The sequence below is a fragment of the Globicephala melas genome, chromosome 1, assembly GCF_963455315.2.
Source record: "Globicephala melas chromosome 1, mGloMel1.2, whole genome shotgun sequence".
Taxonomy (NCBI): domain Eukaryota; kingdom Metazoa; phylum Chordata; class Mammalia; order Artiodactyla; family Delphinidae; genus Globicephala; species Globicephala melas.
The window spans coordinates 79,373,543-79,400,500 of record NC_083314.1 but is presented as its reverse complement, the minus strand read 5'-3'; the positions used below and the strand labels follow the sequence as shown (position 1 = coordinate 79,400,500).

The 26,958-nt window shown below is 42.2% G+C and overlaps 1 protein-coding gene across 3 annotated transcripts in view; it reads left to right on the top strand.

Annotated features, from left to right (window-relative positions):
* Positions 1–2,712: 2,712 nt before the first annotated feature.
* Positions 2,713–26,958, top strand: part of PIP5K1A (phosphatidylinositol-4-phosphate 5-kinase type 1 alpha) — a 44,207-nt gene continuing 19,961 nt past the window's right edge. For 2 of the 3 annotated variants that reach the window (XM_060299563.1, XM_060299555.1), the window contains exons 1-7: positions 2,713–3,178; positions 11,997–12,035; positions 19,398–19,429; positions 21,330–21,410; positions 25,218–25,348; positions 25,784–25,901; positions 26,078–26,230. In XM_060299563.1, the coding sequence (XP_060155546.1) occupies positions 3,097–3,178; positions 11,997–12,035; positions 19,398–19,429; positions 21,330–21,410; positions 25,218–25,348; positions 25,784–25,901; positions 26,078–26,230 (636 nt within the window). In that variant the 5' untranslated portion in view covers positions 2,713–3,096. The remainder of the gene's footprint in view (positions 3,179–11,996; positions 12,036–19,397; positions 19,430–21,329; positions 21,411–25,217; positions 25,349–25,783; positions 25,902–26,077; positions 26,231–26,958) is intronic. The other variant, XM_030846385.2, reaches the window with a different exon arrangement.

Here is a 26,958-nt window from a genome sequence, read left to right as displayed (position 1 = left end):
ACACTACTATACATAAAATAGATAACTAATGAGAACCTATGTATAGCACAGGGAACTCTACTCAGTGCTCTGTGGTGACCTAAATGGGAAGGAAATCTAAAAAAGAGTGGATATATGTATGTGTATAACCGATTCACTTTGCTGTACAGCAGAAACTAACACAACATTGTAAAGCAAATATACTCGAGTAAAAATTAATTTAAAAAAAGAGTGTATGGGGCTTCCCTGGTGGCGCAGTGGTTGAGAGTCCGCCTGCCGATGCAGGGGACACGGGTTCGTGCCCCGGTCCAGGAGGATCCCACATGCCGCGGAGCGGCTAGGCCCGTGAGCCATGGCCGCTAAGCCTGTGCTCCGCGACGGGAGAGGCCACAACAGTGAGAGGCCCGCGTACCGCAAAAAAAAAAAAAAAGTGTATCAACTTCTCTTCCCATTTTTTATTCTGAAAATATGGTTTTCAAAACACAGCATTTGTGCATACTCTGTGATGGCACCTATTATGTTTTATTCTGATCATTTCTGTGTCTGTCTTTGTCATTAGTCTGTGATCTTTTTGAGGCCAGGGACTTTATCTTCATCTGTGTATACCAGGAATTCCCATAGTGCCTAGGATGTAGTTGAGGCTAAATAATGCTAATTCAATGAATGAATGAAATAATGACTAATTGAGTGAATAAGATACCCATCCTCTTACTTTGCCTCTATGTTGACCTAGCCACTCCATTTTGACGTTAGGAACTGTCCTAAGACATGAAGGTCACTTTAGTAAGGCTGTGTGTGTTTGTGTGTGTCTGTGTATACACTATTTCCTTCAAGTCTGTATGTGTGGCTCTATTTTGAGATCACCAGATTGCCACCCCCCTTTCTAAAGGATATATTGGTGAATTCCCTTTTGCATATCCTTGGGGACACCAAGCCAATGTGTCCTGTTCTGCCCCTGCTTCCACACCCTGCCACGTCACCCCAGTACTGCTATGCCAGGAATGTTACTGGGGTAGAGTGGCTCTATGACTCAGAGGCCACGCCAGGGATTGACTGGGAGTGGAGGCAAAGACAAGGTTTTGGGGAAAATATGGAAAACACCCCTAGCCCCACTTTTTGAATTTTGCCCTCATCCATTCATATATTCAGGAGCATGTACTGGGCACTGCTCTGTGCCAGGCACTATTCTAGATGTCTGAGATATAAAAATGGATAAGATGTAATCTTTGCCCTGGAATGTTCACAGTCTTATGAGGGAGACGAACAAGCAAACAGACTGACATAATACAAGGTGGTAGGAGTAATAGTAGCTATTTTCTGGTACGTAAAGGAGAAACAAAAACCCCTAAGAAGCTACAAAACAGGGGTCTCTTCTTTCAGGAGGGCTGAAATCTAATTCATAGATCAAATCCGAGGGAGAAGATCCCCCTGTTGACTTACCGCCTTGGTAAGTCAGGGTTTTATTGGTCTATTTCCAATTTTAAAATCAGAATCATAAAATACTTCAATGTAACACAATCCCACTGCTATGGAATTATAAGTGGTAATACAAGCATTTGAAGTTTGTCTATCTTCAGTACCTAAAGGAAGATGAATAACCCAGCAGGTGGCAGCAGGGAAACAATTATTTTAGATCTTGATGACGCAGGGGGTAGAAGGCAGAGGTAAATGCTTGGAGATATTTTCTGGACGTTCAGGTCCTATATTCTCTTTCGAAGACCCAGAAGACATCCGGATAGAGGATAACCAGGCCCATGTTGGGGGCTGCAATACCTAGGATTTTTCCTCCATTCCTCTTCATTTATTCATTCCACGAATAATTATTGAGCCCCTACTAAGTACAGACTTACGTCATGGGAGGAGCTGGAGATACAAGGGTGAAACACAGTCCTTGCTCTCTAGCAGCTTACAGTCTGTTCAGAGATAGTCAGGTCTTCATATCCCCAACGGGGTTCATAATCTCCAGGGTATTTTGTTAAAATTGAGCGGGTTAGTACGAAGACTAGACTAGAATGGGGAATTTCTCTGAGTCTCCATGCCCTTTGGAGCATAGGTAACTGAGAGAGACTAAGGGCCTGGATCACAGGAAGATTGTGTTAGGTTTCTGATCGCCTTCCGTTGCCCTTTTGGACAGCTCTTTATTCCTATCCATTTATCAAATAAATGGACATTATTCGTTCATTTATCAAATATTTACTCAACTCAATCACTGTGCCCAGTATTGCGTTTGAGGCAAAGTGTAGATCTGTTTCGAATGTCATTCAGAGGAAGGCAAGACATGCACGCATGTTAAACTAAATGGTAAACAAGGCAGTAAAGCTGGAAGAATACTTGGTGGAATGTGTTTTGTGATATTCGACTGTTTAACGTCTTTGACTTGACACCGGCGCTTCTATCGGGAGTTCTTCCTGGGCTGTGAACTGAAAGGGTCAGCCCCGCGTACTCAGATCCCCTGCTCAGACTTCGCAACCTAGTCTCTTCAAAGAGTCGAACGTAGATTGACTCACCGAGGCACCGTAGACAGGGGCGCGCCGTCTTCGACCCTTGGATTTGTTAGGGCGCGAGGGACCCGCGTCATGTGACCAGGATCAGCCTCCTGATTGGCTTGATTTCGCTGGGGCCCTCCCTCCTCCCCTATTGGATGGGATGGGCCGCGGAGAAGGTTGGGCGCATGCGCGATGCCTGAATTGCTTTGGCCACCGGGAGTGGAGCGGTGGGGTTGGGCGATAAACTGGCTGTGGCTAGGGAGGAGGGGGAGGGGCCACTCGCTCCGCTGGGACTTCTCACTCTCCACCTTGTTCTTTTAGGTGTGGTTTGGTCCGGACGCGGGGTCCCGGCAGCTGGCTTGAGCTTCCTCTGTTGTGAAGGGGGAAAGTAGCTCCCGCGGAAAGCGGTTAAAGTTACGGAGAGGGTGCGAGACGAGAGTTCTCCCCCATGCCCGCCGAATGGTGCGGCCCTGAGTTGGTCCCGGAGCCGGCGCGACGTATCTGAGAGAGGGGGCGGGGAGGCGGCCCGGAGAACGCGGGTTCTGTGAAGAGACGTGGGGAAGATTCGACTCCGAGAAGAGGAAGAGGATTCAAAAGGAGCGAGGCCGCTGAGGGGGAGGGGGCTGCCAAGATGGCGTCGGCCTCCTCTGGGTCGTCGGCGGTTGGGTTTTCATCCGCGGATTCCGGGGTCCCTCCCTGCACCTCGTCTTCAGGTAATCAGGGCGGAGCGTGGGCTGGGGGCTGTTGACAGCTGTGCGATGGGGGGAAGAGCGAGACCCAGGAAGGGCACCTGTAGTTGGGGATGTCCGAGTCGTTGCCGGTAAGGAGGACAGAGGACTAGGCTTTTCTAGCTTTCTGAGCTGGCAGGGGGAGTGTGAGGAAAGGATGGATTTGACTGAGAAAAGGGAAGCTGTCAGGAACATTGGCTGGCTTCGAGGAGACCGGGTTGAGGGCTTTGAAGGAGTAGGGTCAGGAAGGGATGGAGATTGACGGTGGGGGTAGGAAGGCAACAGAAAGGGAACCGAAGGAAGTAGAGAAAAGTAGAGTAAATGGAGGCTTCGTAAGTAGGGAGGAATTACGTAGTGTGAGAGGCAGGTAGAATCCAAGTTAATTGCGGGATTAATTGGATGAAACTGTGGAAGAGAAACCATGGGACTTAAAAGGTATAGAAGCGTTATGGGACGCTTTCCATTGCTGGGGAGTTAGGGAATTGTGGATTTTGTTGGGGGTGGGAGTTATTGGAGTCGTCTTTTTAGTCACACCTTCCCCTAATGCGTCATTCCTTCTCACTTCGTGCCCCCCCGCCCCCAAACACGCGTGCGCTCGCACAGATAAACGTACAATTTTATCAAACATTCTCCTTTGGAGACTCCCATCTCTAGACTGCCCAACTTTGGGAAGGAATGGGAGGTTTTGAAGAAAACCTTAGGAATGTGGGAAATCAGGGCTAAAAGACCCTGAAAACAGATGGAGAAGGCGGAACGGTGGCGTCTCGAATTGCAGTAAAGGTTGAGGGAGGTGATGCTGGGAATTAGGCCTGAGAAGGATGGGGTGGGGGTGGCTCTCAGTGCTGTGGCGAATATTGCATAATAGGAAATGGACTGGAGGAATGATTAGGCACGACATTGGCACTTTGAGAAGGGAGCCAGGGAATATAGCTCAAAGTGGTTAGAAACTATTGAAGATTGAGGAGGGCTGAGAAGCCCACAAGAAAAGCAACAGATTGTGTGTAGGAGGGAAAATGTGTGGTGTTGGGGTTTGTGTGTGTGTGTGGGGGTAGTTTGAGTCAGAAACTGTTCTAGAGCTTCCATCAGAAATGTCTGGGGTTCCACAGTGACTGTTGCCTCTACACTGTGGACGGGAGAGGCTGCCACATGATGGATGCTTTACCTGAGACATTGACATTTCCTTAGGCCTGGGATTGCATCCTTCCCATTTTGAGTTGACTAAATAGAGGGTTCCACCTTTCATATTCCAGTTCAGATGAGCAAATACTTGGTCACAAATATCTTTTTCCAAACTGCAGTTTTATTTATGTACATCTATTTTTAGTTTCTTGAGAGGTGATTTTTACCTTTCCTGTAAAGGATTAGCAGGCCAGAACAACTCATGTTGCATTCTAAATGTGAAGAAGGATAAAGTTAAAATGACAGTGTTTTTAATACAGTAGCTCCTCAATTTAAAGCCTCTTCTCCCGCTCCCCCAGTGCTGAAAGAAGAATGGTTGTGTACAGTCGTTAAGCAGACTTAACTATCAAATCAGGTATTAGAAACCAGGTTGATCTTTTTTTTTTTAAATTAATTTATTTTTTATTTTCGGCTGCCTTGGGTCTTCGTTGCTGTGCTCGGGCTTTCTCTAGTTGCGGCCAGCGGGGGCTAGTCTTCGTTGCAGTGCCCGGGCTTCTCATTGCGGTGGCTTCTCTTGTTGCGGAGCACGGGCTCTAGGCGCACGGGCTTCGGTAGTTGTGGCTCCTGGGCTCTAGAGCGCAGACTCAGTAGTTGTGGCACACGGGCTTAGTTGCTTCGCGGCATGTGGGATCTTCCTGGACCAGGGCTCGAACCCTTGTCCCCTGCATTGGCAGGCGGATTCTTAATCACTGCGCCACCAGGGAAGTCCTACTATCTATTTAAGATGTCACTATTTGATATTTTTGTATGTTTTTATATTTTCTGCCAGATCCGAGGACTAGCAAGATGTAATTCAGATTGAATAAATGTTTTTTGCTATTGTGTTTTCACCAGAAAATCAAATATCAGATTTTAGTGGACATTACAGCTCCTTGGCTTTACTGTGTTCATATGTGAAGTCAAGATATATAAAAATGGCTAAAAATAAATAGCTTAGATTCCTTTTTTACTTTTGTTTCTTAACACCGTCCTTTTCTGCTTCTTTGGCAAATACTGAAATGGATTAAGAAATTAAGAAAAATGCTCATAAATATTTCTGAAAACATGGGATTATCTGTGTGCAGATAAGCATTGTTGACTTTTTGTTGTATCTGCATGTTCACTTAGGTTTTGGCTTACTGAATTTAATTTAATAGAATATTTCATTTCAGGGATATGTTTTTGAAGAGGATGTTTGATTCTGATGCAAAAAAAGCTACTGAGAATGTGTTTTATTTGTGATTGGAGGGGAGTGGTGCTCTGTCGGGATGGTACCAGGGGAATTAAGACATTGGCAGGAATAAACAATGGTTTATGATTTCCTAAATTGTTAAAGGCTAGCTTTGTAGAAATTCAAGGTAAGACTGTGTGTGTTTGTGTTTTAATCATCCTAAAACCAAGTTACTGTCCTTAGGTGTTTAGCTGAACTCAAATATTGGTGAAACTGAAATCCTAAAGGCAAGATTCTCTGGCAGTGTTGAAAGTGGATACAAAATAAGAATGTCAGGATTCAGGGACAGATTGATGTTTTAGATAAGTCACTCATAACCTTTGGAGGCTCAAAATCTTTTGGCATTCAAATTAGGAAGGACAGGTAATTTAGAACGGTTGTTCCCTGCCAGTATTAAACCCCTGTCTATATTATTTCACCATTAAGTGAGAGCTGGTCTTTTAAGCTGCTGACAAGTGAAATACAGAAGGTAGAGCAAAGCATTCGCTCTGAGAGATATGTGAGAGATGTCTGAGAGATCTTTTCCCATTGGAGTGATTACCATGTTTGGATTTGTGGGAGGGAGGCAATTATAAATGAATATCAGTTTACAGCAGCCATTATCATGTGCTTGTTCTTAAACTTTGGTTAAGAAAAGGTGATGCAGTTTGCTGTCTGCTGTTGCATGTGTTAAAGGAAATGTATTCCCTCTCTTCCTTTCCCTCCTATCCTCATTATTTGGACAGTGGCACCACTTAAAAAATAAAATCAGCCCTGATAAGGTGCTGTTGACAGTGCGACCATCTGTCACACCAGTGTAGGAGAGCCCCCTGTCTGCAATTTGACTAGTCCATCAAGAGTTTGAAATTCAGCCACTGAGTCCCCTTTTTACCACCAGGAAGGGAGTGAAGAGTTTCTGTTTTGGAGACTTGATTTGAAGTTAGTGGAGGAGTTAAAAAGTAAAGTTAGAGTGTTGAGGTGTCCTTTGCTCCCCTGAAATAAGAGCTGTGTGATAAAATCATGTGTGACTCCCCTAAGAAAAAGCACTTGAAACCTTAGAAGATCATGAATCTATAGCTCCTTTTGCTTCAGACCAGAACATTTCTGAAATTGTCACACATCACCAAATGATTTTATCATGAGCACAAATAAATGATTTGGAGGTAACTTTTACAGCTCCTTTCCTGACTTTCCCTTAACTAGTGAGGGAGACCCTGGAAGACACAGGAGAGAAGATTTTTGCTTGGAACTTTTGTAGTAGAGCCAGTCTTATCAGTCCTTGATTCTGGTGGCTTTGTTCTTCTCAGCAGAGCTCCACAAGTAAATAAATGTATGCTGTAATCTGATAACTCCAAATGGTAGGGGTTTTTTGTCTGTGTTCTTTGGTACAGTGTAGGCCATTTCCAGACTGATCTCTTTCCTTTCAATTCTTCCATACTAGTGAAAAATAAAGCAACTTAAGCCACTTTATTGGAGTGAGAAACTGAAATTTGGAAAGGTAAAGATAGAACAGAATGCCATGTAGGCAGAATATCACCAGGTTCCGTTTTGATTGGTATTTTATAAGTAGGGAGAGATTTTTCTTTTTGCTTTCTCTGCAGAGGGTTTACACCCACCTACCCCCTCCTTTTTTCTTTTGTCCCCTTGGTAGTTTCTGCCGGAAAACTGACATTAGAATGTCATTGTTTTTAATTATCCATTTATTTCTGCCATGGCTGCTCAAGCCCACTGTCAATTATATAGACTTATTAGGTATCCAGTATCTGATATTAATTGGTAATGTGTACTTATAAGTTAGCTTTGAATATCAAAATACATATTATGTTTTGTTTGTTAATTTCTGTGTGCTGTTCTGGTTTGATATAAAACTGTTCTGATTAATAACTTGCTTAAATATGTGCTAGCTACTAGCTGTTAAATATTTTATCAGTCTATTTTTCTTTGATAATAAATAATGGAAACTATAGCCTGTGAAGTGAACAACAGCGATAACACCAGGCCAAATTCAGAACTGGGGAGAAGGAAAGTGTGTGGGGGTATTTTGTCCTTTAAACTGGATATTTTCTTTCCTAGAATTTTGGGATATTCTTACTTGACATGAAGAAAGCAAAAAGACCAAAGTTGTCAGTTTCTTCTCTCTCCTTTTTACTGGGTGTATCCTCTTGATCAAGGATACAAGTATGCTTCAGGAAGTATGCTGTTTCTGATAGCTCAACAGAGAGAATTTCTGTTTCTCTGTGTTCCAAACCCCAGCCCATCATTCAGTCTCAAAGAGAGAGTGTTTGGACTGATGGTGTTTCCTAGAGGAAACCCCTTCCTAGTTCATTTCCCCTGTTGCCCTTCACTTCTCCACCCTTTCCTATCAAAAGAGAACATTGTTTAGTTTGTACGTATGTGTTGGTTCTGTTTCATTCATATCTCCTATGAGCTTCTGTTGTTTTTTTTACTGTTGTTTTGTTTGAAGTGAACTTTTTTCCCTCAACCCCTCCATCTTTTTAAACTTTGTTACTGATCATTTTTCTTTCTCCTCCTGTGAAATTAGTCTGTTTGTTTTTAATGGCTGTATACAATATGTATTAATTTTTAAATATCTGATTCCCAAAAAGTCACCTAATTGTTGGAGTCTGAAGAAGACTGGTAAAAAGAGAGAGAAGGGCAGATTCCTTGTAGGGAGTTCCATATATCTTATTATTTGCCTTGTGTACTAAACTGAGCAATATGGAGTTAACCAAGAATAAGCACTATCCCAAAGGATCAGTAATGTTGATGGGGAGTGGGCAAAGGGAAGTTACAGGAAGAGAATGGGAAGAGGTTTTTTTTTTTATTTTAAGGATATATAAATAGCTTAGAGTATATTAACTTTTCTGTGCACAGTGTAGGTAAACATCCCTGGTAAACTCCAAGTTGTCATTGACAAGAACCTGTATAAAAGGGATGGCAGAGAAGGAACTTGGCCGTATCTCTTATTTTCTTGCATTAGTGTCTGGGAGGTGATTGAAGTGCATTGTTGAGGTAATTTATGCTCGTTATGATATCATTTAAGTTACTTTCTCGGCTCAAATATGTACATTCTAAGCCAGCAATATCCACTGCTTTTTTTCAAGATAGATAGAACCAGGTTTGGAAATAGAATTGGGAGGTGGTGATCTGCCAGAAATCTCAACTGCTTCTTCGCTGTGGGTTGGCTTATCCAGGAGACTCGGGTCTTTTAAAGAAGGACTCAGATTTTTTCACAAATTTCAATCAAAATTTTACTGCTAAGAGATACATATTTGAGGCCTGAGAACCATGAAATTTGGCTTATAGAACTAGAAGGAAAAATTACCACTAGGGCTTCCCTGGTAGTGCAGTGGTTATGAATCGCCTTCTAGTGCAGGGGACCCGGGTTCTAGCCCTGGTCCGGGAAGATCCCACATGCCACGGAGCAACTAAGCCCGTGCGCCACAACTACTGAGCCTGCGCTCTAGAGCCCGCGAGCCCCAACTACTGGGCCTGCGTGCCATAACTACTGAAGCCTGTGCACCTAGAGCCCGTGCTCTGCAACAAGCACTGCAATGCGAAGCCCACGCACCACAATGAACAGTAGCCCACACAGTAGCACCACAACTAGAGAAAGCCCGCATGCAGCAACGAAGACCCAACGCAGCCAAAAATAAATAAATTAAAAAAAAATTATCACTAGAGGGAAGTGTAGAGATATTTTAACTTAACACTCTCATTTTACAAATTAGGAAAGTGAGATTCAAAGACATTGTTAATAGTGGCAAAGACTTTGCATAAAGTCTGTATGTTGTCAAGATGGGTCTTAATAAATTTGCAGCTCATTCCTTGCTACTTACTTAGTTGGCTCTTAGCTGACCAGGTTGGCTCTCAGCTGACCCCAGGACTGGTAGATCAAACTGCTTTTGAGCTTTTGTTTCTAAGAGCATCCTTGCCTTTCTCATTTTTTCTAGAAGATCCTTAGGAAAAACTGACACCTGCTAGGAAACAAAATTTAGCTCTTCTCTAAGATGTGGCTTGGTTTTCTTAATTGGCTTGGTTTAGTTCTTATTGAGGGCATAGTAATAGTGCCTTTTTAAAATTTCCTTTTAACACTATCTCTTAGAGCTTTGTGCCTCAGCAGTACTTCTCATTAGGTAGGCTGACACGTCAGACATATTTGTGAGTATTTTCATTTGGATAACATATTATGCCTCCTACATGCAGTGGTATAATTAAAATTCAGTATTTCAAGTTAAAGAGGACCAGAGAGCTTGTTTGAGATAGTCCAGCAAACAACTGGGCTGATGGCTTTTGTTTTTTTGTGCAGGTTTTTGCTTTTGCTCTTTTTTTTTTTCTTTTGAAATCTCTGGCTCTCAATATTATCAACCAAGAGACCCTCTAAGAATTAGCATTTTGCTTCCAAAAAGCCTGCTTGTCTCTTTCTGCTTTATGTAGGAATTACTGACACATTTTTGTAGTAGTATTGGTAGGTCTCTGGAATTGCTTCTCTATGACCTGTTCGGGCAAAACTCGTCTGAGCAATGCACATCCGGCCAACTTCTAGCCTCCCGAAATTATATGAGTACTTCAAACATTGAAGTCAGTCACAGACTGCCTCTTAGTTTCTCATCTGGTAGATGATGTCATCTCATCTCCGTCGGAAATGCTTCTGCTCTGAAAGCACTGGGAGAGGCTCTGGTATTAAGGCCAACTCTGTTTTGTTCCACACACTGAGAGCAGGACGGGGGAGGGGAACAACAACTCATATTTTGGAGCTATTTACTGTCTGAAAATATCTTTGTTTCAATTATCTCCTCTTTTAAGGCCTTGGGTACCTTTTTCATCACAAACACAATTTAGGGTGGGGCCAAGGACAAAAATGGAGTGCTTCCTTGAGACCAGTACAGAGTTACTCAGAAAAATTTTCTGTGACATAGTATGATGATTCAACTTTGTATTTTAGCGGGAATTGATTGGGTTGTTTCCACTTAGGCACTTGACTTGGCTAGTTCAGCTGTTGTGAAATTACTTAGTAACATTAAAGATTTCTCAGCTAATTTTCATAATTTTGAGGCTCGATCTTTATTTTTCAAGTATCCAGGAGATCTGCTGAAATTAGGTATACTTGTTTTATAGGAGAAAATTGATATTCTGAAGGATATGAAAGGTAAATTCTTCAGAGAGAACCTCTTATCCTATGTGCTGATATAGGTTTGTTTCAGGTTGTATAGGCATCTCAAAGTAATAATTAATAAAGAATGGGAAGGAGTGTATAGGAGTCATGCTTATTTGTGGCTTGGAATTGTCAGCAGCTTTCTAGACATCTTTTCACATTTTTCCTCTATCTCTGCAGCATCATAATATGTTGTAATGAGCTTGAGTTAATGTGTGGGGAGGGGATTGATGGTGGTATGTGTGGGACTGTTGAGCACTAGTTTACTGGGAAAAATGGTTATAAAACAAAGATAATAAAGCCATTCCCGTGTATCTCTTTCCTTTAATTGTTAAATTATCTAATTATTTGTTACAGAAAATTTATATAGATAAGGAAAAATAGAAACTTAAACTTACAATATCAACTTAATCCCACTATCCAGTATAGTCGTATTTTAACATTCTGGTATATAATCTTTTGGACGTTTTCTATGTATATAAATATATGTGACTTTATAGGTAAGTGTTTTAGAAAAATATTGCATTATGTAATTTTTTACCTTTTTCCATTCAGCAATTTATTGTGACATCCTATCCATAAAAATAATGGATTTTATCCTACACATAAAAATAATGGTTGTATACTAGTCCATTTTATGACTGCACTACAACTTATGTCACCTATATTGTTCATTTAGATTCTTTCCCATTATATCTACCCAATTATAGTTATTATGTACAACGCTACAATAAATAGCTTTGTATATATGTCTTTGTCCACTTGACTATTTCCTTAGGATAAATTCTCACTTCTGGGACAAATGGTACATATTTGTTTTTAAGGCTTTTTGCTAGATATTACCAAATTGCCCTCACAAGTGGAAGACCGTCAAATAAAATGTATACACAGTCTTTTTTAAAAGGATAGAAGCCTGCATGCAAGGAGCTTTATACCTGAAATTTTTTTGGCCTATCTGAAATCACTCCAGTGTGAAATTGTTTGGGTTGCAAGTTTTGTAATCACTCCTGGAATTTTTCTTTTTTTTTTTTTTCCCTGGAATTTTTCTGCCTGAGCTTCTCCTTCTGTCTCTTTTTTTGACATTTACCTAGAACTGCAGAAAATCATCTAACATTTCCCAGTATGGTACTGGGGGTCATCAGGTCAGGTCCTGTTAATAATTTTAAACTTTAGCATTGTTGTGTGTTTTTTGTTTGTTTGTTTTTTTAATGTGCTTATTCTGCTGTTAAGCAGGTAGAACCCCAGAAGTAAGTGATAATTTTCTGTTTTTCCTCGTTTAGGTTTCAACTTTCTGTGCTGTGGGGTCAACCGTAAGAGAGGTAGAACTGATGTGTATTTGTGCTGAAGAAGCATGAGTCCTTGTAGTTACTAGCAGCCAACTCCTCTTCCCCATAACAATTGCAGACTTTTTTTTAGTAGTAGTGCATGGCCTTCTGAGAAGGCTGTGGATGTCTTGCAAGCATTATTTCACTTTAGCTCCCATTTCCCTCTGTCCTCTCCAAAAAAGATGCTGTCTTAACCCAGAAACTTCTTTTCTCACAGTTCCACAGTATGAAATGAATCCGTTCACTATCTTTTGTCTCCCTCAAAGTCTTCCCATAACTCCATTTCCTTTTGTTTCAGTAAATGAGTCTCTTTTTCTTTTCCCTTTCTGTTGTACCTCTTATTTCCCCTGACCCTTCCCATCCTGTAGATGGGGTTTCATAATTCACAATGATAGTAGTAATAATCGCTAGTATTTATAGAGCATTTATTACATGTTAGGTGCTATACAGGACTTATTTAATTCTCATAACAACCCTATGAAATACATGTTATTATATGTCCATTTTATGGATGAGGTAACCAAGGCCTAGAGCATTTTAACCAACTTGTCCAAAGTTACCTAATTAGTAAATGGTAGATCTAGTATTCAAATCTAGCCAACCTAGGTGTTCTGATTTCAGAGCCCACATTCCTACCCACTATACCTTATTGCTCTCTCACTAATCTGAAAGGCTGTTTGTGAACTAACTTGACTTTAAACCAGGTTAAATATTTGTTGTTCAACAAAAGAATAGTGCAGAAGGGAACTTCCCCTTCTGACTTTAGCTGTCCTAAAAAAGCAACAAAATTCTGAGCTCCTCCATGCATAATATGTGGAGTTATTTTTTTTTAATTAATTAATTTATTTATTTATTTTTGCTGTGTTGGGTCTTCGTTTCTGTGTGTGGGGTTTCTCTAGTTGTGGCAAGCGGGGGCCACTCTTCATCGCGGTGCGCGGGCCTCTCACTATCGCGACCTCTCTTGTTGCGGAGCACAGGCTCCAGACGCGCAGGCTCAGTAATTGTGGCTCACGGGCCTAGTTGCTCCGCGGTATATGGGATCCTCCCAGACCAGGGCTCGAACCCGTGTCCCCTGCATTGGCAGACAGATTCTCAACCACTGCGCCACCAGGGAAGCCCTATGTGGAGTTATTGATCATACTTTAAGAAAATATTTTAGAAGTTAATGTGGATTTTTGCCAAGGATTGGTGACTGATTCTGCAGTCAATTCCAAGATCACTGAAACAGGAGTGCCCATCAGATGCCCTCTTTTTGTCGTTGCAAATTCAATGATCGTAACCCTTATGCTTTTAATCAGAGCAAGACATGGTTCCACTTACACCAAAAAGAAAACTCCAATCTGAGATGAATTAAAAACTTTTTCTCTCTCTCTCTGCTAAAGTTGTTCATGTCTTATTACAAAGACAAAAAGATACTTTCTACTGCTAGTGAGGACCTTAACATCTGTGAAACTGCTCTTTCAAGTATCAGACTTGAAAGATAGCTTCTGCTCCTCTAGAATACTGGCATTGTCTGATTCAGAACAAGGATAATCTCACTAAAAGAAATGAAAGATACTTTCCTACTGTTTTTGCCAGTGACATTGATGACTGTTGCTGGAGGAAGAGTGTTGTTATTCATTTCATTGAGAGGAACTGAAGGAGGAGGTCTCTGCTCTTAATCCTCTTATCAGTGAAAATGGAAGGGAAGGGAATACCTCAAGGGAAGAAAATATATGTTCATGTTGTCCATTAGCAATTCTGAGATTTATTTAGTTTGTAAAAGTATTCTAGTTCCCTTGGTTTCTTGTCCTACCTAGACTCCAAGTGGCCAGGAAATTGTAAACAAAAGATAGATTAGAAGAAAGAGAGTTGAACTGGGGCTTAGGAATATGGATTCCAGTTCTGGCTCTGTCACTGCCTTTGCTCTGTGATTTTGAGCACATCCCTTATGCTCTGTACTTTTACTTATAAATAAGATTAGATTAAAATCTCAAAGGCCCTTGCTGAATGATTTTTTTTCTTAATATAAATTGTTATTGATTTGTTTGCTTGAAAATGGGCAAGTAGGTTCATATGTGGCTGAAGGAACTAAGTTCTCAACTTGTTCTATTTAAAAATCAACTTTCATTTAATGTCTATAAATTTCAGCCAGATTGAACCTGCTCTGGTCAGAATTTTTTAAAAATTCCCAAAGTGAGTACACCCTTGCTCCTCTAGGTCTTTTATTTATTAATATTTTTGGTGAACAACAAGCCAGTCTTTTTTTTAGTAAATATGTAATTGAGTACAGTTTTGTACCTTGATCCTTGGTAATGTCCTCTAGGTCTTTTACATTTCCATCTTTCTGCAGAAGAACTAGGACTTGAAATCACCATGGTTGGTTCTATATCATCTATTGAGCCACTCAGAATTAAGTTATTTGAACCATTATTTTTCTGATGCAGCCTATTTGTCATGGCTTTATTTTTTGCTTCCAGTAGAGCAACATTAGCTGGTTGTTTAGAATGCTTCTTGGTCTAGGGCCTGTTAATAAGTAGGAGTTACATAGTCATGAAGGAAACAAACTATGGAAACGTTTTTCCCTGAGGAAGAGGAAATTTAACATTGGAACTCTGCCCTATACTCAGTTTCCCCACCCAAAAAGAAGATGATACATATGGATCGTGGATATGGGGATTATAAGATGATAGTATATACTTATCAGAGATCATTTTTCACACAGATGCTAGAAAACAAACTTTCTGTTGAATAACATTCTAGTCTTATCCATAAGGATAAATCTCGTTCTCCTTAAACATTGGCTGGATGGCATTGCTAAGCCGGGTGTTGCCATGCTGAGTTGGTATTCTTTTCTTTTCTCTCTTTTTTTCCCTCACTTTTCCTCCCCCCTCCGTCCACCTCCCCCCTCTTCCTCCATTTCTGCTCCTCCTCTTCCTTCTGAAGAGAGCTTGATTAGGAGATGAACAGGTACAGTGCTGGTGACTCTTCAGTCTCAGTAGGCAGTTTCTCATTGGCAGAGCCTTGGGCCAAATGGTCAAGCCTTAGCAGATGGTACCTGGTTCCCTGAAATATCACTGCTCTTCATTGGGTTTCTTCTGGACCAAGCTGGGTGTTACAGCAACATTGATAAAATTCTCCAGTTATTTTTCTATTCCTGTCCATTCTTCTCTGGGAGGTTGGAGCTCTGACCTGTGCCCTAGGGGCAAAACTTCAGACAAGGAAGAGAGTAAGTCTTGGGTCCCAATTCTCCTCCCCGTGTTACTTGTTCTGATTATTATTTAGACCCCAGTATCCATCCAACTGCTTCAGCTATAGTGTTCTTGAGATTAATCCAAGCTTTGCAGTTGCAGATAGCTAAGTAGTTGGCACCATATTCCACTGAGTGAAGTCCTCCCACCCTCATTCTGGGTACTTTCTAAGGGTGTAGCAGCCCTAGAGCTATGTGTTTGTGTGATAAAACTAGGAAAAGTAGCAAAGTAGAACTTTTTAGGGAGTAAGAAAGCCCCAGACCGGGCTTCCCTGGTGGCGCAGTGGTTGAGAGTCCGCCTGCCGATGCAGCGGACGCAGGTTCGTGCCCCGGTCCGGGAAGATCCCACGTGCTGTGGAGCGGCTGGACCTGTGAGCCATGGCCACTGAGGCTGTGCGTCTGGAGCCTGTGCTCCGCAACGGGAGAGGCCCGCGTACCACCAAAAAAAAAAAAAAAAAAAAAAAAAGAAAGCCCCAGACCTACTCTCTGCCTTGAAAATCACTTACCTGCTTTTTTTCCTCCATTGTTTAACTTGGTCCATTGACTCCTTGCTTGCAGAAGAGGTTGTGTTCTAGGAGAGACTGTCAGCCTAGGACTGGATGTTGGCTCTTGGTTCTGCCAGCTCCCTCCAAACCCCTTCCTCTGGGGTAAAAGAGGAAGGGATAAGCCAGGTACTGACCAAGAAGTCCAGAATCAGTGTTGTCTTCTCAACTGAAAGCATACTGATTTCCTTATTGAGACTTACTAATTCTACAGTTGCCTGTACACTTGCACAAGGTTATGTTGGGGGGGAGGTGGAGGCTGAGGGTTTGGGGAGGAGCCAAGAACTTTGAGGTGCTAATTAGAATTTCATATAGGTCTAGGTAATTGAACATTAAACCTTCCTGGGGGCCCAGCTTTACTCTTGCATTAGAAATCACATATGGGCGCAGCGGCTCAGTGGTTAAGAATCTGCCCGCCAGTGCAGGGGACACGTGTTCAATCCCTGGTTCAGGAAGATCCCACATGCTGTGGAGCAACTAAGCCTGTGCGCCACAATTGCTGCGCCTGTGCTCTAGAGCCCGCAAGCTACAACTACTGAGCCTGTGTGCCACAACTGCTGAAGCCTGCGTGCCTAGAGCCTGTGCTCCGCAACACGGGAAGCCACCACAAAGAGAAGCATGTACACCGCGACGAAGAGTAGCCCCTGCTCGCTGCAATGAGAGAAAGCCTGCACGCAGTAACGAAGACCCAACACAGCCTAAATAAATAAAATAGATTTTTAAAAAATTAAAATAAAAAGAAACCGTCTTGCACTGTCTGTGGTCTCTTTAAAAAAAAAAATTCACATATGACAACATATTTGTATAGCACGTCGCAGTCCATGAAGTACTTTGATTTAGTTCATCCTTTTTTGGGCTGTGTTGGGTGGGTCTTAGTTGCGGCATGCAGGATCTTTCATTGCAGCGTGCGGGCTTCTCTCTAGTTGTGGCACCCTGGCTCCAGAGCGTGCGGGCTCAGTAGTCGCAGCACACGGGCTTAGTTGCCCCACGGCATGTGGGATCTTAGTTCCTTGACCAGGGATTGAACCAGCATCCCTGCATTGCAAGACGGATTCTTTTTTTTTTTTTTTTTAATGCGGTACGTGGGCCTCTCACAGTTATGGCCTCTCCCGTTGCGGAGCACAGGCTCAGCGGCATGGCTCACGGGCCCAGCAGCTCCGCGGCATGTGGGATCTTCCCGGACCAGGGCATGAACCCATGTCCCCTGCATCGGCAGGCGGACTCTCAACCACTGCGCCACCAGGGAAGCCCTGCAAGACGGATTCTTAACCACTGGACCACCAGGGAAGTCCCTGATTTAGTTTGTCTTATCTGATCTTTACATAAACCTTCTAATATGGTTCCTCTTTTTTTAGTTAAATATAGAGAACAGTTTACCTGATGTAACAGGGATTTGAACCCAGGTCTTCTGATTTTTAAATAGCTCAGCATGTTGGCTCTTGTCTAAAAGGTTTTAAGTCAGTAACAGTTTTATCATAAATCTGACTCGTCCTGGCTTATTGTTCCTTGGAAGCTTTAGCTTAGGGTTCCAGTTCTAAAATGGTCTTTCACCTACCTGAACTTGACCTGACTGAAGATGAAGCATCCTGCAAAAAGCATAGATTATTGGGCTCTGCTGTTTTTCTAATTTTCTGGGCCATTTTATGCAGCACATCTTCCTAACAGCTAGATGACATTTCCCTTACCTCCTTTTTTGGGAAGAGGAATGAAAACCATCTGTTCCCCATAGTTTTGCTACTCTGACTCACTATGGGGAAGGAAACTTGCTGCTCTGCTTATTGGTACCAGAAATGCTTAGTCTGTGGCCTTTGTACTACTAAGGTCTACCACAATCTCTTCTCTGAGCCCAGCTATATTCTGAAATTCTTAGGGCCCTTGATCGTTGGTCTTAAACAATAGTAATTAGAGCTTTACCTGATTGCCCTTAAGCCCATCTTGTCTCAAACCTTATATATGGACCAGAACTGGGGTCTTCCTATTCAGGTATTATATTATTGAGGATTCGTCCGAATTGGATTCTTCTTTTTAATTTTCTTAAATATGGCTAATCTTTATTCATTTTGAATTCTTTAGAACTACATCAAAGTAATATATCAGTAGTCTTTGAAGAAAAAAGGCCAACATTCTTCAATATGAAGGGGAGAAAGTTCTGTCTCCCTGTTTCCAATGTGATCATGGATGAAAGTTATAGGGATCGCAGACCCTTAAGAATTGATTTAACCTTTTAGAGTATTTTTCTATAGATAATGGTCTTTTAGTCACTTTCTAAACATATTCTTGAAATCTTTTTCTACATTTAAGTGGATAAAAGTCATAATATTGATGAGATTTAACTACACACTTATCTTACACATCTCCACTGATTATATATTTACTAAGTACACACCAACAAATTCCTGTTGCTTTTACAGCAGAAATCAAGATGAGGATGGAAGGATGTAGAGTCAGGTTCTGCCTGCACTCTGTGCTCTTCCATTTTTTTGGCATTGCATTTCCCCATCCTTAGCCTCCTCATCTCCACAGATCAACTCTTTTTTTTTAAATTGAAGAATAGTTGATTTATAATAATATATTAGTTTTAGATGTACAATGTAGTTCAATATTTTTACAGATAATAACTCCATTTAAAGTTATTACACAATAATGGCTATATTTCACTGTGCTGTACAATATATCCTTGTTGCTTATTTATTTTATACACAGTAGTTTGTGTCTCTTAATCCCCTACCCCTAGCTTGTCCCTCCCCACTTTTCCCTCCCCACTGGTAACCACTAGTTTTTTCTCTCTGTGAGTCTGTTTCTGTTTTGTTATATACATTGATCGGTTTTATTTTTTAGATTTCACATATAAGTGATAACATAGAGTATTTGTTTTTCTCTGACTTATTTCACTAAGCATAATAACCTCTAGAGACATCCACGTTGTTGCAAATGGCAGAATTTCATTCTTTTCTATGACTAATATTCCATTTGCATAAATATGTATATGTATACACACACATACACAGACACACCACAGCTTCTTTATCCATTCATCTGTTGATGGACACTTAGGTTGCTTCCATATCTTGGCTACTGTAAATAAAGCTTCCATAGACCAACTCTTTACCTTTTTTCTGAAATAATTAGTAGAAGTGTAAAGCACCATAGATATGCTCTAAGAGTACCTACCCTTTTAGCTCTACAGGAAAAATTATTAATCAAGCCCAGGTTGTCCAATAAGTCTTGGTATCTCTTATGCCCTTTCTCTTTCAGCCATGGTATCAAATGAGACCCTCTGGCTCTGATGGTTAAATGTATCAAGAACAGATATATTTCCTAGAGAAAATATGAACACTTGTGTAAGAAAAAGGACTAGAATGAGAACAGAATATGCATAAGGGCTCTGTGAGTATGGAGGAGGAAAAAGAAGGGACGTTTAAAATCCCTATCCAAAAGGATCTGTTATCAATGAGCAAGAGGCAGGAGCTCATTGTCAGGTTTAGTGTGACTCAAATCCTGATTGTTTCAGTGGGCTTGATAGAGATCGTTGTGAGTGTGTGTATATACTTATGGTTGTGTTTGTTTATTTTATTTTTTTCACAGCATCTGGAATCAAGAGACCCATGGCATCTGAGGTGAGTTTTATATTGATACAGTGGTTCTAAAACCTTAATTCTGGGATAGAAGGATACCTGTTTATAACATCCTTATTTTCCCCCTACTTGGGTCTTGGAATCTAGATAGGGTTCTCACATCTCTTTGGTAGGCTAGTAATTATACAACTCTACTTTTGTCACAGTTTATTATGAATATTAATAATAGCTCAGATTTATTGAACTTTTTTTTAATGTTTTAAATTTACTTATTTTATTTATTTATTTTTGGATCTGTTGGGTCTTCGTTGCTGTGCGCAGGCTCTCTCTAGTTGCAGCGAGTGGGGGCTACTCCTTGCTGCAGTACGTGGGCTTCTCAATGTGGTGGCCTCTTCCATCACAGAGCACACGCTCCAGGCGTGGGGGCCTCAGCAGTTGCAGCACGCAGGCTCAGCAGTTGTGGCTCACGGGCTCCAGAGGGCAGGCTCAGCAGTTGTGGCGCACGGGCCCAGTTGTTCCGCGGCTGCAGGATCTTCCTGGACCAGGGCTTGAACCCTGCATTGGCAGGCGGACTCCCAACCACTGCGCCACCAGGGAAGACCCTGAGCCTTTTTTTAATGTACCAAAGAGTAAATAAGGTACCTAAGTGCTCTTTATAGGTATTCTTATTTAATCCTTCAAAGAGCCTCTATGAGTGTAGGTACTGTTGTTATCCATGTTTTATAGATGAAAAAGTGAAGATTAGAGGTTCTATAGCTTGCCCAAGGTCCTGTAATTAATAAGGTTAGGATTCAAAGCTAGTCTGACACTAAAGCTCGTTCTCTTGTTTTGCTGTTAATACCTCCTGACTGCGTAGCTTCAGTGAATGTGGCGAACTTCTTTTAACCGTACTGAAGCTGTTGATATTCTAAGTTTTTCTCTTTTGTGCAGAGTATCTTGTATTTGCTTAATTTTCTTCCCACGAGTATTTTCCATTCCTCTTTTTACTTCTTGCATCTCTCCTGGGTTTTGTGACGGGACCTCAGAGTGCAGACCATTTTGGCGTAGGATTTTAGGCTTTTTTCTCAGAACATCTTCCAAGATCTGTCAGGTTATATACTGAGGGTTTTCTGGCACTAAGGGTCTTAGCAAGAAGAGTAGAACTTAAATATCAGGCCCTAAGATGGTAACATGCTATTTTCAGTAGTCTTTTTGCCTTCTGGCTTGTTAACTTGAGTATCGACATCATGAAGAATACCTTCATGTCTGTTGTGCTGGCATCTTGGCTGTGGAGAATAGCCTTCTAGCCTCTGCTCCACTGGTTTTACTTCTTCCTTTTTTCAGAGGCTGTGATGTATGTGAATAGAAAACAAAGCCATACCACGTTCTCAGGAATCTCTTTGAGGCACTGAGGCCCTTTTCTTAGAGGACTCATCTTATTGCCACAGCCTCTTAATACTTGGGCTCGCAGTACTTGCATTTGCCAGTGGCTAGATCATTTCTGCTGGTGAATTCAGTTTGAGCAAATAGTGTTCAGGTTGGGTTGAATATTAGAGGGGTAGTAGTTTCTGTAAGAAAGCTGGGTCTGTGGAGCTCTACTTCTCTCTTGCTTTTGTAAACTGAGGGTCTTTCCTTTTTTCTGGGGCTGCTATTGCTTACTTCCCCTGTTTCTCCTTTTCTTTAATGATAATCATTTTAATTTTCCATGTCATCTTTCTGAGAACCAAAGGTGAAATATATGTCATTTGGAGTTTTCTTTGTGTTCTTTTAGTCAGTTTAGTTCTTTGGGGAGCAACACTATAGCTGTGTGTTTGCATGGGAGGGATCTTCTGAAGATTTTATAAAACGTTCTTAACCTAAAAAGGGTGTGTTGCATGTTTTGTTTTTTTTGATTTACCATCGTGGTAGCTGTTTGGTGTGTTACATGGGAATCATGTACTAATCTTGACTCTTCTTATTCTAGGTGCCTTATGCCTCTAGCATGCCCATGAAGAAAATAGGCCACCGAGGTGTTGATTCCTCAGGAGAGACAACATATAAAAAGGTGTGTCTGGGTGAAACCCATTCATCTTACTCCAGGAAGGGATAGTTCTGTCTCCTTGATATTATTCTCCACATTCCATCCCATTTCTTGATACGCTAAACCTTTGCACAATAGCCATCATACAACTTGAACTTTTTTATTTTTTATAAATTTAATTAATTTATTTTATTTTTATTTATTTTTGGCTGCGTTGGGTCTTCGTTGCTGTGCGCGGGCTTTCCCTAGTTGCGGCGAGCGGGGGCCACTCTTCCGCTGCGGCGCGTGGGCCTCTCACTGCGGTGGCCTCTCCTGCTGTGGAGCATGGGCTCCAGGCGCATGGGCCCCAGCAGTTGTGGTGTGCGGCTCAGTAGCTGTAGCTCGCGGCTCCAGAGCGCAGGCTTGGTAGCTGTGGCACATGGGCACAGTTGCTCTGTGGCATGTGGGATCCTTCTGGACCAGGGCTCGAACCTGTGTCCCCTGCATTGGCAGGTGGATTCCCAACCACTGTGCCACCAGGGAAGCCCCGCAACTTGAACTTTAGAATTTACTTCACAAAGGGTAAATTATTTCCCGTCTGTATATATGGGTTTTGTTTTGTTTTATAAATTTATTTTATCTTTGACTGCGTTGGCTCTTCGTTGCTGCGCGCGGGCTTTCTCTAGTTGTGGCGAGTGGGAGCTACTCTTCGTTGCGGTGCGCAGGCTTCTTATTGCGGTGGTTTCTCTAGTTGCGGAACACGGGCTTTAGATGCGCGGGCTTCAGTAGTTGTGGCGCACAGCCTCAGTAGTTGTGGCTCATGGGCTCTAGAGCATAGGCTCAGTAGTTGTGGCGCACGGGCTTAGTTGCTCGGCAGCATGTGGGATCTTCCCGGACCAGGGCTCGAACCCGTGTCCCCTGCATTGGCAGGCGGATTCTTAACCACTGTGCCACCAGGGAAGCCCTGTATATGTGTTTTTCGTTTTGTTTGGTTTTGTTTCTGGCTGTGTTGGGTCTTTGTTGCTGCTCGCCAGCTTTCTCTAGTTGCAGCGAGCAGGGGGCTACTCTTCGTTGCGGTGCATGGACTTCTCATTGTGGTGGCTTCTCTTGTTGCGGAACATGGGCTCTAGGCGCACAGGCTAGTTGTGGCACGTGGGCTCAGTAGTTGTGGCACACAGGCTTAGTTGCTCTGTGGCATGTGGGATCTTCCTGGACCAGGGATGGAACCCGTGTACCCTGCATTGGCAGGCGGATTCTTAACCACTGTGCCACCAAGGAAGTCCCCATATATGTGTTTAAATGAGAATGTTCTTAATGAACAAATCTGGTGTTGGATGCTTTTTCACTGAGCTGAAGAAATTGTGTTTCCCTGTTAGATATAAACATGTAATAAGCCCCCAAGGCCATTCTTACCTAGCTTTAGGGAACCATGTCTCTTGTGCTGGATGTACATAAAGTGAAGGCTGGATCCCATTCAGCTTGGTGATACAGAGATAGACAGCAGATCAAGAATTTTTCTTTGTGTGTGTGTATGTTTTGTTTTATTTTGTTTTTTGTCTGTGCTGGGTCTTAGTTGTGGCACGCAGCGTCTTCATTGCGGCATGCGGGATCTTTAGTTGCAGCATGTGGGTTTCTTAGTTGCGGCATACGGACTCTTAGTTGTGGCATGTGGACTCTTAATTGTGACATGCGGGCTCTTAGTTGTGGCGTGCAGGCTCTTAGTTGCGGCATGTGGAGTCTCAGTTGTGGCATGCATGCAGGATCTAGTTCCCCGCCCAGGGATCGAACCTGGGCCCCCTGCATTGGGAGCATGGAATCTTACCCACTGGACCACCAGGGAAGTCCATGGGTTTTGTTTTTTTAAGATTGTAGTTTCATTTGGTGAATAGGGCCTAGAATACCTGATTTTGAGCTAGAGATATCAAATGGATTGGAAAGATAGTAGTAATAACCAAGAAGAGAAAATTGAACTGGTGAAGGGAAAACAGGAGAGAAGCATCCTGGAGTGACCCAATTCCCCAGTTCTGGACTAATTGGAGATGCTTAGGTTTAGGAGATGCTTAGGGGTACAGTGTTCAACCTCCTATTTGGCATCTATACCTTGTCTGGCCCATGTAAATTTTTCTTGTGTTTGTTCTCTGTCTTTATTGCATTGTCCGAAGTGATAGAGGTGGACTGACTCATTCTCAGTCAGGGACCTGACTCTCCCTGGGAATGGACTCTGAGGCCCATGTCAATTAAACACATTTATTGAGCTCTTTTTATGTGCTGAACACTGAGACAAAAAGATGAGTTTCTAGTCTAATTGGAGAGGCAAGCACTTAAAAAATTTGTTATAATTTTATTTATTTTTTTAAAATATTCTTATTTAAAAATTTTTTTTTAAGTGTTAAATTTTTTTGGCCGCATTTGGTCTTCGTTGCTGTGCATGGGCTTTCTCTAGCTGTGGCAAGCAGGGGCTACTCTTCGTTGCAGTATGCAGGCTTCTCACTGCGGTGGCTCCTCTTGTTGCAGAGCACAGGCTCGAGGCGTGTGGGCTTCAGTAGTTGTGGTGCGCGGGCTCAGTAGTTGTGGTGCATGGGCTTAGTTGCTTCGTGGCATGTGAGATCTTCTTGGACCAGGGCTCAAACCCGTGTCCCCTGCATTGGCAGGTGGATTCTCAACCAGTGTGCCACCAGGGAAATCCCTATTCTTATTTTTAAAAATATTTATTTATTTGGCTGCATTGGGTGTTAGCTGTGGCACATGGTATCTTTCGTTGTGGTGTGCAGGCGCTTCGTTGTGGCTCACGGGCTTCTCTCTAATTGTGGCACGTGGGCTTCAGAGCGCATGGGCTTAGTTGCCCCATGGCATGTGGGATCTTAGTTCCACAACCAGGGGTCGAACCCGCATCCCCTGCACTGGGAGGCGGATTCTTAACCACTGGACCACCAGGGAAGTCCCTAGTTATAATTTTAATGCCCGATGAGGACTAGGTAGAATATTGATACAAGTAATATTTGGTGAGGGTTGGGGGGATAAGGGAAATCACTTAGAACAAAACTGTCCAATAGAACTTTCTACAGTGATTGAAATGTGCTATATCTGTGTTATCCAGTGTGGTACCCACTAATCATACCTGAATGTGGCTAGTAAGACTGAAGAAATGATTTTTAAATTAAATTAACTTTAACTTAAAATTAAATAGCTGAGTGTAGCTAGTAGCTACTATATTGGACAGCACAGAACTAGATAATACGACATTTTCCCATGACATTGAAATCCTGGATTGTAAGAGTGGGGCTCTTATATTTGTGTTTTGACCACAGTATGATAATTTTAAATCTAAATAGTTCTCTCAGAAATAATTTGAATCTTTCAGGCTTTCTTCTTTAGTCAGGAGCTTTTTTTGCCACTCAGTTGTCCTTGGAACGCCAGTCAGCCCTTGCCTTAGAGAACTGAACTTCAGTAGCTAGGCAGTGAATCAGAGTATCAGTTAATTTTAGTTACATTCTGTATCAGATGAATAAAATGTTTGGAGGACTCCATATACTCTGGGGGCAGGAACCTTTGGAGTGAGACCTAGGATTGTTCTCTCAGTACAACGTATCTTCCAGATATAGATGTGAATAGGAGGGAACACCTTGTTTAGAGAGTCCCCACTTTGCTATTCTGTATTTTCATGCTCTTCCAATCTTTGCAGGCTTAACTGCCATGTACAGTGTGGGGATGGGGAAACTGGATTGCCCCAGTTTAGTCTGAACTACTAGATAGGCATTTGCTCTCCCGTGTTCCTTCTGGTTCTTCTGAGTTTTTATTGCTATGATCAGATTTAATACTAGAAACTTCCCTCTTGTTTCTCTTGTTTCTTAGACAACCTCGTCAGCTTTAAAAGGTGCCATCCAGTTAGGCATTACTCACACTGTGGGGAGCCTGAGTACCAAACCAGAGCGGGATGTCCTCATGCAAGACTTCTATGTGGTGGAGAGTATCTTCTTCCCGAGGTACAGAGGTTAATGTGCAGGGGAATGTCCTAGAAAATGTGGCTTTTTTATATCATCATCAGGGCATTTTAGGGTTCATGTCTAATTTAGGCATGCATCCAATCCTTAACCTGATCTTAATCAGGGTGATATGGGGACTGGAGAATTTGAAGAGCACATGCTCTCCTTTGGATGTTTCCATGAGCCTCCGGCCTGTGGACTGAGCCCTAAAAAACAATTTAGTGCATCGGGAGGAGGTAATATGATTCCCTGTGCCCATGTCTTAATCCCCGTGTTGTGCCTTGTCCCATTATGTAACTGACTCATCCAGTCCCTTTGGTTCTCTCAGGAGGGATGTGTTGACCTGACTCTGAGTGACTGAGTATCTTTCCAGGGTGTGGACTCCCTAAATTACAGGAACTGGTAAGTTATGGCTTCTTCTGTTCAACCCCACAGTGAAGGGAGCAACCTGACTCCTGCTCATCACTACAATGACTTTCGGTTCAAGACCTATGCACCTGTTGCCTTCCGCTACTTTCGGGAGTTATTTGGTATCCGCCCTGATGATTACTTGGTAAGCTTCCAGATTTCAGGACCCTGGGACTCCAGTATCAGAGGGATACTTCCAAAGGAAGACCCTCTCTCCACACTCTTGCTCTAGTTTTTCTTTAGAATTGCATCTGTAGTTGATTTCTGGTTGGGCATGCCCTTGTATCTCTGAACCTCTTGCTCTCTTTTCTCTGGGCCCAGTACTCCCTCTGCAATGAGCCGCTGATTGAACTCTGCAACTCTGGAGCTAGTGGTTCCCTCTTCTATGTGTCCAGCGATGATGAATTCATCATTAAAACAGTCCAGCACAAAGAGGCGGAGTTTCTGCAGAAGCTGCTTCCAGGATACTACATGGTAAGAGGACCAGGAGCACTGGCTGCCTGAGCTGCCCACTCCACTCCACTGGGGAGGCTGCCATCAGGGGGACAAAACAATGTCAGCCCTTCTGTCGTAGGAATGTAGTTCATCTTTGTGCTTTTCCCATCTCTTTTGTCTCTCTATGGCTAAAGGAGGTTTTGTTTATCTGTCCTATTTTAAGTGTTTTTAGCTTAGACCCTGCTACCCAACGACAAGATTCAATGATGATTAAAAAAAAATTTTTTTTTATTGGAGTATAGTTGATTTACAGTGTTTCGTTTCTGCTGTACAGGAAGCAAAGTGAGTCAGTTATACATGCACATATATCCACTTTTTTTAGATTCTATTCCCATATTACAGAGTATTGAATAGAGTTCCCTGTGCTATTCAGTAGGTTCTTATTAATTATCCGTTCTGTGTATAGTACTGTGTGTATGTCAATCCCAGTCTCCCAGTTTACCCCCTGCCTTTTTCCCCCAGTAACCACAAGTTTGTTTTCTACATCAGTGACTCAACTTCTGTTTTGTAAATAGGTTCATGTGTACCATTTTTAAAATTCCACATATAAGTGATAATATATGATATTTATTTTTTGCTTTCTGACTTACTTTCACTCAGTATGACAATCTCAAGGTCCATCCATGTCGCTGCAAATGGCATTATTTCATTCCTTTTTATGGCTGAGTAATATTCCATTGTATATATGTACCACATCTTTATCCATT